This window comes from Plecotus auritus, assembly GCF_963455305.1.
Source record: "Plecotus auritus genome assembly, chromosome: 4".
In the NCBI taxonomy this organism is placed as follows: Eukaryota; Metazoa; Chordata; class Mammalia; order Chiroptera; family Vespertilionidae; genus Plecotus; species Plecotus auritus.
In genome coordinates, this window is record NC_137775.1 from 96,112,792 (window position 1) to 96,130,598 (window position 17,807).

At 54.8% G+C, this 17,807-nt stretch overlaps 1 protein-coding gene across 2 annotated transcripts in view; it reads left to right on the forward strand.

The window, feature by feature from the left end:
* The first annotated feature begins 9,233 nt into the window (after positions 1-9,233).
* Positions 9,234-17,807, forward strand: part of MDGA1 (MAM domain containing glycosylphosphatidylinositol anchor 1) — a 54,338-nt gene continuing 45,764 nt past the window's right edge. For both annotated transcript variants that reach the window (XM_080664104.1, XM_080664105.1), the window contains exon 1: positions 9,234-10,360. In XM_080664104.1, the coding sequence (XP_080520230.1) occupies positions 10,294-10,360 (67 nt within the window). In that variant the 5' untranslated portion in view covers positions 9,234-10,293. The remainder of the gene's footprint in view (positions 10,361-17,807) is intronic.

A 17,807-nucleotide genomic window follows, 5' to 3' on the forward strand; every position in this document is an offset into this window, starting at 1 on the left:
AGGTCACTAGGAGGGGGAGGGAGAAGGGAGATGGAGAGGTTCTTTCCGCCCCTGAAGGGACAGGGATTTGGGGGCCTTTGTTTGGGTCCCTGGCCCTGGCCCTGCAGTGCCAGGTGGGGATATTTGCCGAGGTTGAATGGTAAGTGCTGAAGTCCTAGGGTCCCCAGGGCCCACTTTGGCCACTGAGAGGGCTGCTGCAGAGACCTCCCAGAGCCTGTCCAGGGCAGCTCGGCTGACTGAGCCCTGGCCCAGGGTCCAGGAGTCAAGGCAAGGGGAGTCAATTACTATGGCAACCACAAGGCCCTGAGGCCTCTTTTCCTGGGTCCCCGATCCTTCTATGACTCTGGAGACTTCCCCCAAACATAACTAAGGCTGATTTCTCAGCACTCTGGCAAGTGGAGACTTGGGATCAGAATTTATTTGACTTGAAAAAATAAAACAGTATGACATTTATTGCATGTGGATGTTGCTGAGTAAATTCAAACCCACTCCAGTGCAGAGGGACTGGAGGGCCTCTGCATGATGGGGACTGAGCTAAGAGGCACACACAGGCCCCTGGCCGCCAGCAGCCTGGCCAGGCAAAGCCAAACCCCGCTCAGGCCTGGGTTTGGAGGGTTGAGAATGCCACAGGGAAAACACTGGAGGAACTTTATTTTTTTAAAAAATGTATTTGAAAATCACACTTGTTTATTTCTGATGATAAAAATAATACATACTGCTTGTAGAAAACTGGGGAAAAATAGAAACATATAAAGACAGAAATGCAAATCATCCACAATCCCTTCACCCACGATAATCATTAAAATGGCATTATCAGTCCTTCTCATCTTTATTTTATATACAGGTTTTTACATAACTGAGACCATATTAATATTATTTATATAATTTATATTCTATCTATAGCTCAGGCCCCTGAGCTCTGCGTGGTGAACAAATGAAGAACATACATAAACACTCCCACACAAACCCACACGTTAATTTACACAGACAGTGGGGAATGGAGCAGGGGAAAGAACACTGAACAGTAATAAGTCCCTACCCTGCTACTGAACAGCATCCCAACCCTGAAGAAGTTACTTCATCCTCTCTATGCCTCAGTTTCTTAATCTGTAAAATGGGGCTGATGAAACCTCATTTAATGGCCTCACAGCAATTTGGGGAGGGTGAAATGTGAAAGTCCTTTATCAACTATAGTGGTATCATTAGGCATGGGATGGAGTAAAAAGAATTAGGAGCCCCAGATTTTGGTATTGAATTTGCTGTGTGGCTTTAAGACAGATCTTTAGTTTCTCTGGTCCTTAGTTACCTACTTAGTTAAGTGAAGGACTGGACTGTTTCCTAATAATAAAACTAATTATTTGTAGCCTGCCTTCAATGTGGCAGGCCCTGTGCTGAGCACTTCACATGCATTTTCTCATTTAATCCCCCTACCAGCTCTATGCGGTTGGCACTATTCCTATCACCATTTTATGGATGAGGAAACTGAGACACAGAGAGGCTAAGTAACTTGCCCGCAGTTGCTCAGCTAGTAGGCAGTAAGTAGAGCTGGCGTTAAACATAAGGACTCCCAAGCACTGCTATCAAACTCCTGTGAGAATGGAAATATTCCATATCTGCATTGGCCAATACAGTAGCCACTGGCCATATGTGACTATTGAGCACTCAAAACATGGCTAGTGTGGCAGAAACGGAATTTTAAATTGTACTTCGTTTAATCTTAGTAGCTCTTTGGCCCCTCTTCTGTGGAAAGGCAACACTATGTAGTGAAGAGTATAGACTCCAGTCTCTGGAGCCACTCTCTCATTTGAACACCAGCGTTGCCACCTACTTGCTGTGTGACCTTGGGGGTGTGACTGAACTTCTCTGATCCTCAGTCCTCTCATCTCTCAAAGGATGATAATGTTACCAACCTTGCAGGGTGGCTGTGAGGGCAAGTGGCCTTTAGGCTTGTCATTTTATGGTTATTTTCTGGTACACACACTGCTTCAGGTCAGCCCTGGGTTAGGGGATGGAAGGGATGAGAGGTGGGGCTAGAGTCAGACCGTTCCCACCAGGCTGAGTGGGAGGGTCAACTAGAGTCCCCCTTTGCCCGCCAGGGGCCAGATGTAGCTCCCAAGGCCCCCAGGAGGGTGGCGCGGAGGATCCCTGAGGAGAGCCTGGGGCACCAGATAATGAGGCGACTTCATCAAAAGGCAGCGAGTCCCCTGAGTTCGTGGTGTGTCCAGAAGGACAATCGTGCGGGGCGGGGCCCTGGACCCTCCCTTACCCCCAGCAACCTGCGGGGGGATGGGGCAGGCCAGGCCTGACCTATAGGTTGGGGGGCCAGAGAGGAGCTGGAGCCAGAGGGGGCTGGGTGGGTTGGGAAGAGAAGGAGCAGGGAAATGAGGTACAGGGTCGGATGCTACCAGCTTGTCCCGGGTCGCTCAGAGCAGAGGGCGGTGCAGCGGAGCCACCATGCTGCACTCAGGGTGGGAGGTGGGCGCCAATCCTGTCGTATTCTATGTGAATGGCGCCCCCTGGAGTTTATGCCACGCAGCGGTCCTGTGTGTGTGTGTACGATTATTCCACTGCAGATCCCGCCTCCCCTCCACTTCCCGCCCCCCGCCCCACCTCCCGCCCTCTCCCCACCTCCCACCGCCCCGCCGGCCTTTGCTGGGGTCAAAAAGAGGTGATGGCTAAAGGTAAAAGAATTTGCTGAGGAAGTTAAACAGAAAGGGAGCAACGAGAATCACACCCTGTCCATGCGCCCAGCTGGTCCCTCCCCTCGGGTGACCTCAGCTTCACCCCCTCCTCCCGTCCCCTCCTCTCCCCCCACTCCCCAGCCTGTCCTTTCAAGCCGGAGAACATTTGATCCTGCTCCCAAGAGCTGCCCTGGAGGCGAGGAAGGCCAGCTCAGCGAAACCTGATGCCTTCCCTGGGGCCCCGGGCCCTGGGGGCAGATGCCGGGGACAGAGCCCCCTCAAGCCTGGCAGAGCCCCCACCTTCAGAAACACACCTGACCCTGACCTCCCCTCCTAGAAGGCATCCAGACGGAGGCAGCAGTGGGGCCACTTCCCCCTGCTACTTATTTACACAGGACTCCCCAGAACATTCTACCCCTCACCTGCTTACTTCCCTTCCCTAGGAATTAGCTTCCCTCCACCTGTGCATATGAAAACACTTCTCGTATATTCATTATTTCTGTCTCTAGTTCACAGAGTGTCTGGATGATGTGGGCCTCCCTCATCCTGATCATTCAGGTCTTGCCCAGAGCTGACTTTTGTGTGAGTCAGGGTAATCCCACTTAATTTGTTTTAATGGGCAGCTACCCTGTGCTCACCCTGCACGGGGTGCTGTTTCACAGGTGTCATCACTCTAAGCCTGGGTGGGGGTGATGCCCATGAGACTGGAGTAACAGGCAGGCCTTCAGATCTCCAGGTGCTCTGCAGTTGTGTGTCCCCCCACCCCACCCCTCAACCTCTGTCTCCCTGGGCGGCCAGCGGTGTGAGGTGAGGAGGGGGCTTCTTGCTGGGGTGGGGCCTGTCCCCCGGAGAGAGTGGGTTCTCCTCCCTGTGGGTGCTGACTGCTCCATGCCGGCCTCACAGTCTCCCTTCAAACAGGCCTGGCTCCCAGGGGCCCCGAGAGACATTTGCATGAGGAGAAAAGCCCCAAATAAAATACCAGGCTGCTTCCCTTGGGCTCGGTTGAAACTTGGAAGGTTTCAGGCAACCAGGCTGAAAGGGTAGGAAACCATCTTGCCGTGGGAGCCAAGAAGTCAGAGTAAGAGGCCCCGCGCCTTCCTTGTTCCCCATCCCCTCAGCCCTTCCCATGAAGTGCACCTTTATTACTGTTACAGTGTATCGGTTCCTAGATCTGTATTCTGGCTCCATTTTCATAGCAGGATCCATAACCCTAGGGTAGCATTCTCCTCACTTCGGCTGGGGGCCCTGAGGGCAGGACTGTGTCTCCCCTCAGACTGGGGCTCCCTGAGGCCTGGCAGGGCCTTTTCTTTACTTATTGGAGGTCTCCAACAGAGTGCCCATTGTGCTGTAGACAAGTGTCTGGCTCAATAAATATTTGTTTAATTAACAAATAAATAGTCAAGAGACCCTGACTTCCCTCCCACCAAGATCACTTTCTTCCCAGACCCCCTAGTGGGGGAGCAGAGCTGAGTAAAAAATCAGCACTCCTTGCGCCTGCTCAGAGGGGGAGACCATGTGCTTTCAAGCTGGTGTTAAAACCAAATTACTTTTGTTCCACTGAAAAGTTAAACAAAATTTCCCCTGTTCCAACATTAGCTTGGACAGAGGGAACTTGGGACAGCCCAGGTGACCCTCATGTGGAGAAAGGTGGCATCTAGAATTCAGGCTCAGACACAGCTGGCAAGGCTTTGGAGCCTGGGCTGGGGGATCTTAGGACCAGTCTAAGCCCTGCTCATTGTGGAAATGAGAATCTGGAGCCCAGAGAGGGAAGATCACACAGCGAGGCAGCGCACAATTGTGACCCAGTGGCCAGAAATCGGGGAGGGGCTCCTGTCTCTTTTGTACCCCCCACTCCCATTATTCTAGGACTGGTATTTTCAGTAACTCATTGTTTAGCCAGCCTGTGACTACCTCTTTGCTTCAGTTTTCACATCTGTAAAGTGGAGGGGGCCACCTATGTTAACTTACCTCACAGGGACATTTTAAGGACCAAGTAGGATAGTGGGTGTGGCATTCCTTGGAAAGTTCAAAGGTGAGGGCACCTTTGGTGACAGTTGTAAACTAATTTACAAGAGAATCCAAATAGGTTGGCCTTTCCAACGTGAGCCTGTTTTCCCCGACTTACAATCTAGCTAGCCCCATCAATATTCATTCATCAATTTATATGATAAGCATTTATTACGCACCCACTGAATAGATACTATAGTACCCCTTCAAGCAGTTCCTCACCCAGGCCCAGAGCTTGTTAAATTATAGTCAGGTCCTGTTGTTCTGTTCGAACCCTGCCACTCTTTCCATTTTACTCCAAGTAAAACCCAGCAGCATCCTGCAATGACCCCAAGACCCAAATGACCTGCCCCCTTAACCTTTGATTTCAGCTCCTACTACTCCTCTTACCCGACCAGCTGCAGCCACACCCACTCACCACTTCAGGGCTTTGCACTTGCTGCCCCCTCCCTGCAATGCTCTTCCCCCAGATACTGACACTGTCCAAACCCTCTTCTTTTCAAGGTCAAGACTCAAATGTCAGTGGGATCTGCTCTGTACACCCTCTCTAACATTTCAGCCCTCACATCTCCTCCTCCTAGCTTTAGTTTTTAGTTGGTTTTTTTTTTTTTTTTTAACCATTTAAATACTATTTATTTTCCTTATTTACTTAGTCTATTGTCTGTCTCTTCACTAGAATGTTAACCGCCTTGAGGGCAGGGTCTCTTGTCTGTTTTGTTCACAGTGAATCTGCGGTGCCTAGAGTAGGCCCTGGCGTGTACTAGAAGCCCATTAAATATTTGTTAAATGAATGGTGAGCATATAGACAGTCTTCATTCCACTCAGGAGAGCCTGGGGGGGAAGGGTGAGGAGGGGTGGACAGGTGCAGACCCTAGGCCACAGAGGTCTCTGAGACCCCTCCTCTCCAAAGGTGTCATCCCGGGATTGCATTATCACTAGTCTTGAGCAGCGAGATTTATAACAGGAGTTAACTGCTTACTAATTAGCAGCTGGAACAATTAATTGGCTATTTGTTAGAGCCCGATTTAATAAACCCGTCTTTCAGCAGGGTCTTAACGCTCCCCGTTGTTCATCCCCTCCCAGCCAGCCTTCCCCACCTGACCAGAAAGTGTCTTGCCCTGAGATTGAATCGATACCTGCCACTGGATGATTTTCAGAGACAATTTCCCTCGAAAGGCGATGACAACACCCCCTCAAAGACTCTTCCTTTCTTTCTCCCTCTCCTCCTCCAGGCTCTGACTCGCTGGAGGTGAGTGAGCAAGAGGCAGAGGAGATGGGGGAGCTTTCTAGTAACAGACTCTCACAACAAAAGCCCACAGCTGCCCTGCAGTGCCAAGGTCTGGCTGCTGGCTCCCTGGCCTGGCACACACCCCTCAGTCAGCAGCGGGTCCCTGAGGCCTCCTGGAGCTCAAGGGCTGAGCTTTCTCTGGGGGAAATAATGGGATTTTCCTTAGAGCATCTAGGGTGGAACCCAAGAATTGGCAGTTGGTTGCTGACCACTGAGCCTCCAGGCCTCAGGCATCATCTGACTCAGGTCTAGTGATCTAACTCTCTGCCCCACCCCCAAACAGCCCAATTTGGGGCCCAGAGAGTGGTTCTCTGTGTGTGAATAGAATAGGAAATACTTCTAGTGAAAACACTTACTAGGCCCTTAGGGCTCTTCAGTATAGAACAGCAGGGAAGAGCAAGGTCATAGTGCCAAGCTACCTAGGTCAAAGCCCAGTTAGGTGTTTGGCAGCTGCATGAGTCACTAAGTCTTTGTTATTCTATGAGAATAACAGCTCTGTCTCTCATAGTTGTAGTGAGGATTATATAGTTAATACACTTGAAGGGCTTAGAACAGTGCCTGGCATGTGGTGTCAGCTGTTATCACGTCTCCCAACCACTCTGAAAGATTGGGATTCTCCCAGCGTTACAGCTGGGGAAACTGAGGCCCAGAGGGGTTAGGAGTGGAAGGCAGGAGTAGCTCCCAAGCCTAGTGCTCTTTTCCTTCTCTTTGTTGCCTCCCATCATCAGACAGAGGCCGAGGGTGGGGCTCACTTGCGGAGGAGATGACTGAATTTACAGGCACAGCAAACAGGCTGTCAAGGTATTTACACTGCATACAATTAGCTGCAGTGTATTCACACGTGGATTAGCTACAGCAAATGTTCAATCCCAGCTTGGCTCCAACTCAGTCCTCCGGTCCTCCATCCCCCTCCCTAGTCTCTCCCCATCATCAGGAGTCTTCTTTCTCCTCCTGGCCAGTGTAGGTGTTCTGGAATGACAAACTCAAGAAAATGTCAGCTGAGTCCGTGGGATTCCCTGTCCCCCCCATGATGCACCCCACAGCCAAAGAAGAGCAATTAACTGCTGTTTGGGTTGGGCTAGCTAATTGGGAAATAGGAAGGCAGTTTCCCATGACATGGATAAGGGCTCATTCAATGCAGAATGGGCAAAGCCAAGGAGAGCAGCACTCAGTGTGAGCACTCCTGAAAGCTTCCTGGAAGAGGTGAGAATTTCTAAGAATTTTCCAATAATGTGAAGAAGATGACAATAAAAGAGGCTACTGGTAAGAGGAGTAAGAGGAGTCAGGTAAGAGGAGTTGTAGGACCCACTTCCTTTTCAGATTGGGTGGGAAGGAGCCAGCAACCCTGTATCTCTGTGGGGCAGAAAATGGATTTTTCTCTTTGGGAGGATGGTTGGGGGATGAGGAGTAGAAAGGATGGCTGCATTGAGGGTATTCTAGGTCTGTGGTATCTGGAGAATGATGGGCAGTATTCATTCATTCATTTAACAAGTCTTCAGCTGGTATCGGATGGGTCTGGATCCCCTATTCAGCTTTGGACAACAGGAAAGGAAGGAGGGGGGGGGGCGGTGAAGGAGGTGCAATTAAGAGGAGGTGGGCTGAAGAACAGGATTCTTCAGATGTTCTCGGACTTCCGGAGATGGACAGAAAGGGAGCTGAGGTTCCAGCTGATAGCCCACCCCCCAATGCGGCCTTGAATTTCTCCCCACACCTCTCACTCCTGCCCCCGCAGCGGGAGTTAGCCCCTGGACAGGCAGGAGGGGAGGGCAGCAGGAAATGGGCCTGGGGGAGGAGTGATTATTATTACTATTTTAAAAATTTGTGTTTTAATTTACATAGGAAAATATTAACTCCATTTTTGTGTGTACATTTCTTTGAGTTTTGACAAACGCAGAGTCGGGGAACCAGCATCACAACCAAGATACGGAATAGTTCCGGGGGTTCGTGGTCGGGTTGGTAACCTCCACGCTTGCTAGCTGCTGCGGTTCACTGCGCTCCCACCGCCGCCCTAACACAATCCCTGCGCACACACCGAGATAAATAACGGCGACAGGTGGAGTAGGCGAGATTAGCAGGACCTGGGTACGGGGACAGAATCGGAGGCGAGAGGGAGGCCTCCCGCTTCACTTCCCAGTATAGAACCCTCCCGCCAGCGTTTGGGAGAAGCGCTCTCCCCACCCCTGCTCCGGATGGGCCGGGTGGAGGTAGCGGAGTCCCGGAGTGTCAGACCCTAGCAGCTGGAGCGGGCCCCGGGCTCAGCTGCCGGAAGGGAGTGCGCCCCTGGGGCGGTCTGGAGCGCCTGACGTCCTGAGGGGAAGCTGGATGGCGAGAGGGGAGAGCTGGGGAGCATGGCTCGGGGTAGCTCTGGCGCCAGGGTCCTGCGGACAAACCTGTTGGCAACCTGTGGGCCGAGGAAAGGGCAGGAGCTCTAAACGCGCCTTCTCAGCCGGCGGCCAGGCGGCGGCCCCACGCCCTACGCCGAGAGAGGCTGTGGTAGCCTGGGAAGGGGCGGGGGCTCGGCCGGGGGCGGAGGGACTCCGGGGCGCGCACACAGCCCTGCAGACCGACCGCAGGAAGCCTGCTCGCGCGCCTGCAGGACCCAGAGAACCGCGGGCGCCCCGGCCTTTCTCTCCGACCCTCGCTTCAGTCTCGCTCCCCAAAGTGCAAAACATTTACAAAGTGTGCAGTGCCCCGCAGGCTTGGGTCCCCGGGGCGAGCGGCGGTTCCTGCCCCGCGAGCGCAATGGGATCGGTGAGCCCGGCTCCGGCAGCCGGTCTGGGTTTGCAAGGGCGGGCGGAGAGCGAGTGTGCGTGCCGCTACCGAGCCCGCGCCGAAACCCACGTCCCTCCGCCACTGTCCTCGGGATAGATGGATCCATTTCTGCTTTCTGACATTTTCCTGCGGGGGGGGGGGGTGGAGAAGGGGCGGAGAGAGGGAGATGGGGGGGAGGGAGGGGGAAAGAGAGAGAGAGAGAGAGAGAGAGAGAGAGAGCAGTCTGCTTCCCCCAGCCCTGTTTTGTTTTCTCTAATTGGTCCTGGGGGAGGCGAGGAAATTGGACAGAGGCTGGACCGGGCGAGCTGGGCTGCCTTTAATTGGCTCCTTTTTTTATTTTTTTTTTACTGGAGGGGAATCAAACAGGAGAGCGAGCGACAAAGGGTGGGAGAGCGAGAGACCGAACGCGGAGACGCGAGGAGGAGGGAGGAGGAAGGGAGAAAGGGAGGGCGGGAGGGAGGCGGGGGGAGCGCGAATGAAAAGCTCCGAAGGGGGAAAAGCAGCACAGTGAAGCCCAAGTTGCGGAGCGAGCGGAGCGCTCCCGCGGCCCGGAGCCCAGCGGCCGCCGCGCGCGGAGTCCGGCCCGGCCCCTCCTGCTCGGGGCCCCCGCCAGTCCAGGCGCCGGGCGGGGGCAGGGACGATCAACTTGGGGCGCGGCGCAGCCCCGCTCTCCGGAGAGCACCGAATCCGGAGCTCCACGGCCGCGGCTAGACCGCAGGAGCCGAGCGCAGCGAGGGGAGGTGGCGAGCGACGCCCGCGCTGCAGTCCGGGCCTCGGCGAGAGCGCGAATATTTTTCAAACGATTCAAACTTTCGTCCTTTCCTCGCTTCCTGTGGTCTGTATTGACTGGAATTGCTCTCCTGATTCCCGCGGGGCGCCCGGGTGCGATTCCTCTCCGGGCTCCTCCGGGCTCAGCTAACTTCGCGGCCCGGGGCACCGGGCTCTCTCCCCTCGGCCGAGTCCAGCCCACGCTGCTCGCCCGCTCAGGAGGGCCAGAGCCCGGACTCCTTCGCCCCTGGGAGGGTGCCCAGTCCGACCCCCTTGGGTCGGGCCCTTGAGCCCCCAGCACCCGCCGCAGGACTGGAGACCGCAGATTAATCCGTACCGAGCCTGGCCTCCCGGCCCCCGATCAGCGGAGGGGCGTCCTCTGGGCGCAGAAACGACAAGTTTATTAGTCGTCGTTGGCCTGTTGGGTGGAAGAACCGCGGCCGAAGAGTGTCCCCGGCGCCCAGTATCCCGAGAGGAGAGCCCTGGGGACACGGGGAGACTCAGCGGCCGGGCTCCTCGGGCCGGGGCGCTGGCGGCTGCGCGGGGCGTGCGGAGGCACCCGGGGCCGGGCCCGCGCCCCCTGCGTCCTCACCAGGGCCGCGGCTCTGCCCGAGGAGCAATCCGCGTCGCTGCTGCCGCCGCCTCCTCAGTCTCCCGGTCTCCGTCGCCTCTCCGAGAAGGGGGAGACGCAGGGAGCATCGCGGGGCCCCGGCGGATGCGCCCCCCGCCGCCTCTCGGGCTGCGCCGCCTCGCGGGGATGAAGCAGCGGCCGTGAAGATGGAGGTGACCTGCCTTCTACTTCTGGCGCTGATCCCCTTCCACTGCCGAGGACAGGGAGTCTACGGTAAGAGCCCGCGTCCCGCGGCACGCAGCTTAGCACCGGAGGAAACTTTGCAAGAGGCGCAAAGCGCGCGTTGCCGGGGTTTGGTGGGGACCCAGACTCGCACTCCGGAGGGGATGCCCGGGTCCCCGCCCTTTCCAGGGCGCAAGAAGACCAAACGAGCTGCTTCGGAGCACAGAGGCGGGTCGTAGGGTCTGGCGTGAAGCTGGTGATGCCAGGGGGAGGCACCCACTTTCTCACACCCTGTCATGGGCGGGAGTGACTCCGAACCCCGGAGACCACCCAGTCGGCTCCGGGGACAGATCTCAACTCGGGGCTGGGGCAGCGACTTGCACCGAACCCCGGCTCGGCCTCGGGAGTGGAAGCCGAGCGATGTGTGACCCGGAGTTACGCGTGGTTTGCGCGAGAGCTGGCTGCCGGCACCGCCACGGAGCCGCGGGCTCGCCTTCCGCGATCTCAGAGAGGCTTCGCTTTTTTAATCGCTTCTTGACAACTCGAGCGGTTGCCACATCCTCTGGATCCGGAGCCTAAAGCCCCGGCATCTCTTTTCAGACCTCTCTGGAGCCAGTTCTTCCTGCCTCCGGTTCCCAGCTACAAAACCCCAGCCCCACCTTCCTTTCCCTGTGCGCGCGCGCGGGGACACACACACACACACACACACACACACACACACACACACACACACACACACACACACACACACACACACACACACTCAGGCACCTTCCCCCCCAAGCGCAAACAAGGCACACACCCACCCGCTACGCCTCCAAACGCTGCCTTCTGCCCGGCAGCTTTGCTCCCGCGTCCCCACACCTCGCTTTTGGGCGCTAAGGGGACTCCAGTCACCCCTTATCCCGTCTTTTCCGTGGGTTTTCCCTGGGAAAGGTCCCCAGAACAGGCATCATCCCTCTCAGGGACCCTCCCTCTGACTTCTAGCAGCCCAAAATGCCCCTACCCCACAGCACAAAAAGTGTCTCTGGGCCCAGTGGCCCCTACTTTGTTTTCTGCTGACTGCAGGGCAGTCTGTGTAGGCCACTTTTTAATGATGTGAGCTGGAGTGGGAGGATTCTCTTTCTTTCTGAGGATGAGGGCGTAGTTCCTGCCTTTAAGATGGGGGTAAAGGGGAGAGTTTGACGTGTTCTATTGGTGGGGGTCAGAGGCTTTGTCCCTCCCCATACATTTTTGGCCACCAGCCTCAGGTGCAGATGCTAAATGCCTCCTTTTGGGGGTGCCTCACAAGAGGGGCGTGCCCTGAGGGGTTTCTGGGAGGTGACTTGCTTGGGTTTAATTCCCTGGGGAGGCTGGCCCAGGCATCTGGCCAAACTCTGCTTCTTAATTAGTTTGTGTGTCTCTTACTGCCTGGCCCTTTATATATAGGCCAGAAAAGGAAAGACTAGGAAGAATGAGAGAGGCTGGGTTATGGGGAGGGGGTGACTGAGTGGGTCCCAGAGGCCTCAGCCCCGCAGGACAGGGAAGGACACCAGGGATTGGGGGGCAGGGGGGGCGGTGTCTTCCTTCCTCTTTCTCCCGAAGGTTTCCCTTCAGCCTCACTGTTCCTTAGGAGGAAGCCTAAAGAGGGACACCCGTGAGGTCTCCCCCTCTTTCTCATCACACCCAGGAGGTCTGGAGAGTGACTGAGAGCCCTTCTGTTTGCTGCCGCCCCCGACTCTGTCCTCCCTCTGAGTGCCCTTGGGCAGATCTGGCATGCCCACCTCCCATCCATCCCTTTCCTCCATTCCTTCCACCTTCTCCAACCTTCTCCAGGGCTGCATGGGGCACATCTTGAGGAAGCTGCTCAGAGTCTAGCCTGGAAACCCCAGCAGTGAGGGCGGAGAGTGGGAGACAGGTGCAGTGGTCTCTGCACACCCTGATTTCAGAGTGCGTTGGGGCCTTCAGAGGGTTGAGTCATTGGCACATCTGCCCCCTTTCTGGGTGTTTTCTCCCCTTCCTGAGTCCAAGCTCCCTCTCAGAGTGAGTTAAGTGAGTTGTGTGCATTGGGGACAACCCCTGACTCTTGGATGACTTGCTTTCCACCTGCCCTTGGAGAGTGTGGCTCCAGAGAAAGACTGGGGCCTCAGGGGAATTGCTGGGTGGAAAGTCTTTACGGAGGTGGATGGAGAGAAAGGAAGATCTAGTTTGAGGAGGAGGCTAGCAGGAGGCTACTGAGTTCCTCGTGAAGCTTTGGCCAGATATAGCCAGAGAGAACCATTGTAGGGCTGGGGCTGGGGCTGGGGCTGGGGTAAGGAGTAGTATGGAGAACTGGTTTTCTGCTCCCTCCCCCACTTTCCCTCTATTCACAAAGCAGATGAAGCAACTTGAGAAGGAGTGGAGTGTAGATGAGAAATGGTCAGGTGTGTCCATCCCTGTATACCAGCACCCAGCACGGTACCTGGCACACAGCAGGAGCTCAGCAAATATTTGTTGCAAGAATGAAGGGCCATGGTTTGGGGGGAGTTTGAAGAAGTGCTTCTTGAAATTCTTTCTTTCCCAGGTGTCTCCCTAAGATGGTTTGCACAGGGTAGTTGGGCATTCTTGAGGGTCTCTGCTTAGGGTGAGTCACGGAGTCTTAGGCTGGTGTCTATAGACAGGGGACCTTAGGATGCAGAAGAAAGAGGAGGATGGAAGGCCAGTGCTGCCCTGGCAGTGGGGAAGGAGGCAGTTTTTACTCAAGACACACAAAAAAGAAGTGTGCCCTGGGGAGGGAAACCACCAGCCCCTTCCCCTCTGCTCCCAGGCCTGTGTGGCTGAGGGAGGAGCAAATTAGCAAACATGGAAGCTGAACTGGAGAGAGGGAGGAAGACTGGGATGTGGAGGGCAAACCCCACCATAATCTGGCCTGAGCTGGGAGCCTCTGCTGAGGCTGGTAGGAGGCAGGGACCTGGAGACCTATGTCCCCTTCCCTCTGAGGGTCCTCTTGCCGGACCTGATCTGCGCTGCCTGCAATGGGATGGGGGAAGCGCTCTCAAACTGGCCAGGTGGCTTCACTCTTCTTTGGGGCACAGATGCTCTAGCAGCTGAGTACCAGACCAGATGGTCCATTTGGAGCTGGTTCCCTCTTTCCTCCCAGCCTCCCAATCTCCTGGCCCAGTTTGTTGTGCTCCAGGGTGGATCCTGTAAGCTGCTTTCCGGAAGGCTACGATGGTGGGCTGCCCCAGAGGCCTAGTTCTGGGCAAAGGGAGTAGCCAAGGGATGGAGGAGTATCCTTCATGAGGACACCACCTCCCCTGGCTCATCTCCGCCCATAGCTGCCGGACTTCCAGCGAGGGGCGGGTTGAAGGGATTCCTCTCCCTTACAAAAACACAACAAACCTCTGGACTATTTAATATGCAGGAGTGGGAATTGACATTATCCTTAAGACAGGTTGTTTGCAACTTACTGGTGGAAGTCAAAATATTTCACCAAAGGTGTCATCAGAAACTACTATCCTATGCTAATTTTTGTGGGAACATGAAGACAGATGTTGAATAATTTGACAAGAGCAACATAGCTTACAGAATTATCACCAAGTCAGGTTTTTTTCCCCTCCTCTGAGGGTGCGGAGAAGGAATTTCAGGAAGTGTGCCTCCCAGCACTGCCTTCTGGGTGTTGATCTAGGCGTGGGCACTTGGGATTTTCACTAGTTTCTACCCCAGGCCTAGAAACTGCCTGTCCTTTCGGACTCTCCCCTGGGAGAAGGCATCGCATTGGAAAACTCTGGTCCCCTCAGGGCTGACAGAAAGCTTAGGGCTTTACAAATGTCCTCAAGAAGGTCCATGCCTCTGTCCTTTCTTCCTTCTCAGTTAATAGCAACTGCAAGAGGGAGAGGATCTTGGTCCCTAAATCCAGGCGCTTTTGTTTGCTTTGCCAGCACTGTCTGTACCCCCCATTGATGTTGGCCCCTGAGCCTGCTTGAGGGCTCCCTAGTTCTGGAGTCAGACTCAAGAGCCCCCGCCCTCCCTTAGGGTCAAGATCTGCATGATGCCTCATCCTAAGAATCTGTGCTTCCTGGCTGGTGGGAGCTCCGGAGGTGGTGGGGGTGGTTAGAGAGGATTATATTAGCCAGGAAAGCACTCTTGAGGGGGTGGCTGCAGACATACCAAGGGCCTACTTGTAATTGGCCGAGCTTGGCTGTGAGCTGCTGGGGCCGGGTGGCAAAGCCTCATTTAAAGCCTGGTATTAGCTCTGCTTTGCTGGAACATGGAGGGACGGGCGGGGGGCTCCACAGGGAGAATGGAGGGAGCTAATCACAGCAGCCAAGGCCGGCAAATGAATGATGCAGGAAATCAATACCTGGGTGTGGGAGTGGAAATCCGGGCAATGGTAGCAGCCGTGGCTTCTCTGGCTGCCCAGGAGGCAGAGGCGGGCCTGGTTGGAATAGACAGAGGCAGGAGTGTGGTGCACCCTCCTCTCCACTTCACATCGTCCCCTTACTGCCCCCAATTCTGCCTTCCTCACCCCTCCCCACTCCAGCCTTGCATCTCCTTGTGGCTGGGCTCAGGGAGCCTGGGCCAGGAGATACCCCACCAGCAAAGACAGGGGACCGGAGATGGGATCTTGGGCCTCTCGGTCCTGGAAGAGACATGCCCCACCCCTAACTTGCCTCAGGACACAGTCTGACTAGGTCCCAGGTGCAGGGGTGTGTACCTAAGGACCCTGCCCTGTGCACCTGGCACTGCCACTCCAGATATGGCCAGCAGGGGGCGGGCTTGGCCGCCACATTGCTTATTGCTTTTCCTGGGCTCTCTTGGCCTCAAGACTCCAGAGGGATGAGACTTACTCTAATTCCTTATCCTGGAGCCCAAGGGGAATCCCTAGGCCTTCTGTAGCTCCATGCCTCCCTCCAGCTCTCAGGTTTTCCCTCCCAGTGTCCCAGGGCATTTACCAGTGGCCAAAGCCACACTTCCTACTTCCTAGGCCAGAGGAGAGCCCTATGGGGGGAGGCTCAGCTCCGTGGGTTCCTGTCCAGGTGGGGCTGTGTGCAGAGCAGGAGCTCCTGCCCTGGCAGTGCTGCCTCTTCGTGAACCTGGTATGTGGCCTATCTCCTGCATCTTCCTCCCCATCATCAGGAGACCCTGCTTTGCAGACATGCATCTGCTGATGGCAGGTACTAGCTAGGGGGTTCCTATTGCCTTTAAACTGATACAGTGGCAAGAGCAATGCCTACCTCAAAGAAGTGAATCCTTTTTGTTTTTTTAAACCATGAAATGTTCCTTTCCCCAGGTTTACGAGTAACACGTGCTCTTTGCAAAAACAATCAGAGATATAAGGAAGAAGGTAAAACTCACTTGACATCCTGCCACGCCTTCAGTGATGGCTCTTTCAGGCACCTTTTTTTGTGCAAAGAGTGACGAACCTTTCAGGGAGAATCATTGGTTGTAACAACAATCCTGGGTTGGTGTGTAAGTGCCACGTGCCTTACAAGCATTTTCATTCTCTCTCCATTGATTCCCATAATATTCTGAGAGGTCAACATAGCAGGTCCTATTGCCCTCATTTAACAGATGAGGAAACCAAGGTTCTGAACAAGAGTTTAAGTGACCTGCTAAAAGTCACACAGCTGGTAAGAGGTGGCTCGGACATCGATCCCAGTGGATCTTCTGAGTTGGGGGCAGGAAAGCAGTATGGTGTGCCCCTCACCACGCATTAACTCTCTAATTAGTACTTCCCTTGAGCCTACCCTGTTCTGGGAATTGACAGGGCTGCCGAGATGAATGAGATGGAGGTTCTGCCCTCAAGGAGGAGGGGAGGGGACTTACATACAAGATGGTGGCTCCTGGGAGATCTTGATAAATGCCAGGCGGCAAGGGCAGATAAAGAGCTGCGGGAATTCGAAGGGGGAGGGAATGACTGCCAAGGCCTTGTGGAGGAGGGGGCACTTGAACTGTCCTTGACAAAAGGAAGAAAAGACTGAGAAGGGCATCCCAGGAGGAGGCAAAGGCACGGAGGATAAGGCACTGGGTGTGTGGGGAACAGTGTCACTGCTGGGCTGCAGCGTAGGTTGAAAGGGAATTGGGCAGTCAGAGTTGGAATGGTAAAGGCATAGTAATAAAAATCGCTAATGCTTACTGCCTGGCTGAGATCAGGAATGCGCATTGTCTTCCTTCATCCTCCCCACAGCCCTGAGAGAGTCATTCGTAGCCCATTTTAGCGACTAGAAAACTGAGGGCTCAGAAGCTCCTTGTCCAAGTGGCAGAGCTGGGCTCAAACCCAGATCTGCCGATGGCAAAGCTGGTGCTTGGGGGAGTAGGCTAGAATCCTGGGTTGGGAGAAGCTGCTGGGAGGGCCTTGAGAGAGAAATGGGTTGATGTGGGCTGTATTTCAGGCTGGGTAGCCCTGCCGTGGAGTGTTTGAGGACGCCAGGGTCAGGGGGAGGTCCAGGGAAGTGTAGTGAGAACTTGACTCAGGTGGTGGCTGTGAGAATGGACAGGAGAGTCTGGGTACAAGAGCTGCAGTCATCCCACAAACATACGAGTGAAGGTTCTGTTTGGAGCTCTGAGATATTTGGAGAAAAACACGCTCTTGCTCTCCTAGACTTCACATTCACACTAAGGGAGACAGGTAGTTAACAAGTAACTGAGTAAGTATATAATGTTCCTATGGCGATGAATTCTGTGAAAAAGAGAAAAGCACCCAAGGGACCAGGAATTGTGGACTGTGTTTCAAGTTCATATACAGTGGTGGTGACGGGGGGCTCCTTGAGTAGGTGCCACCAGCACAGAGACTGGAAGGTGACTGGGGAAGAGGAAGAAAGCCTGGTGGATATCTGCCAGAAGTGCATTCTGGGCAGTCAATGCAAAGGCCCTGGGGCACAAGCGCGAGTGGCTTGTTTAGCCACAAGGAGGAGTCGGTATGGCTGAAGCAGAGTGAGCCATGGGAGGGGATAGGATGTGGGATTGGAGAGTTAGTGGGGCCTGATTGTTGAAGGCTATGTAAGGCTACGTAAGGACTTGGGCTTTTATTCTGAGTGAGTTGAGGAGCCGTGGGAGGATTTTGAGCAGAGGAGGGACATGAACTGACACCTTTTTAATAGAATCCCTCCGGCTGCCATGTAGAGAATAGACTGTAGGGGGTTAGATGTGGGGGAAGGAAGCCAGTTAGAGACTCTTGCAAAAGATGAGGAAGGAGACTATGTAATCATTAAGTCCTACGTGCGTCAGAAAGAGCCCAGGCAAGGGATGGGAGCAGAAATGCCCTGAGGTTTGGCGTTCAGAAGCCCAGGTCTGAACCCCAGCTCTGCCTGCATCAGCTGAGAGCCCAAGTTCCATCTGCTTTCTGAGGCGTGCTTTCTCCACTGGTCAGATGGAGAGCATCATACCCACCGCGTGGGTTTGGGATGAGCGTGCCATGACAACGCACCTGGGAAACCCTGAGCTGGCCCTGAGCAAGGCCTCCATCAGTAGTTTTACTTCCCTGACAATGCCAGTGCAGTTTTGAACTTTGTGGGGTTCTGGTGTGGGATGTCTGGGA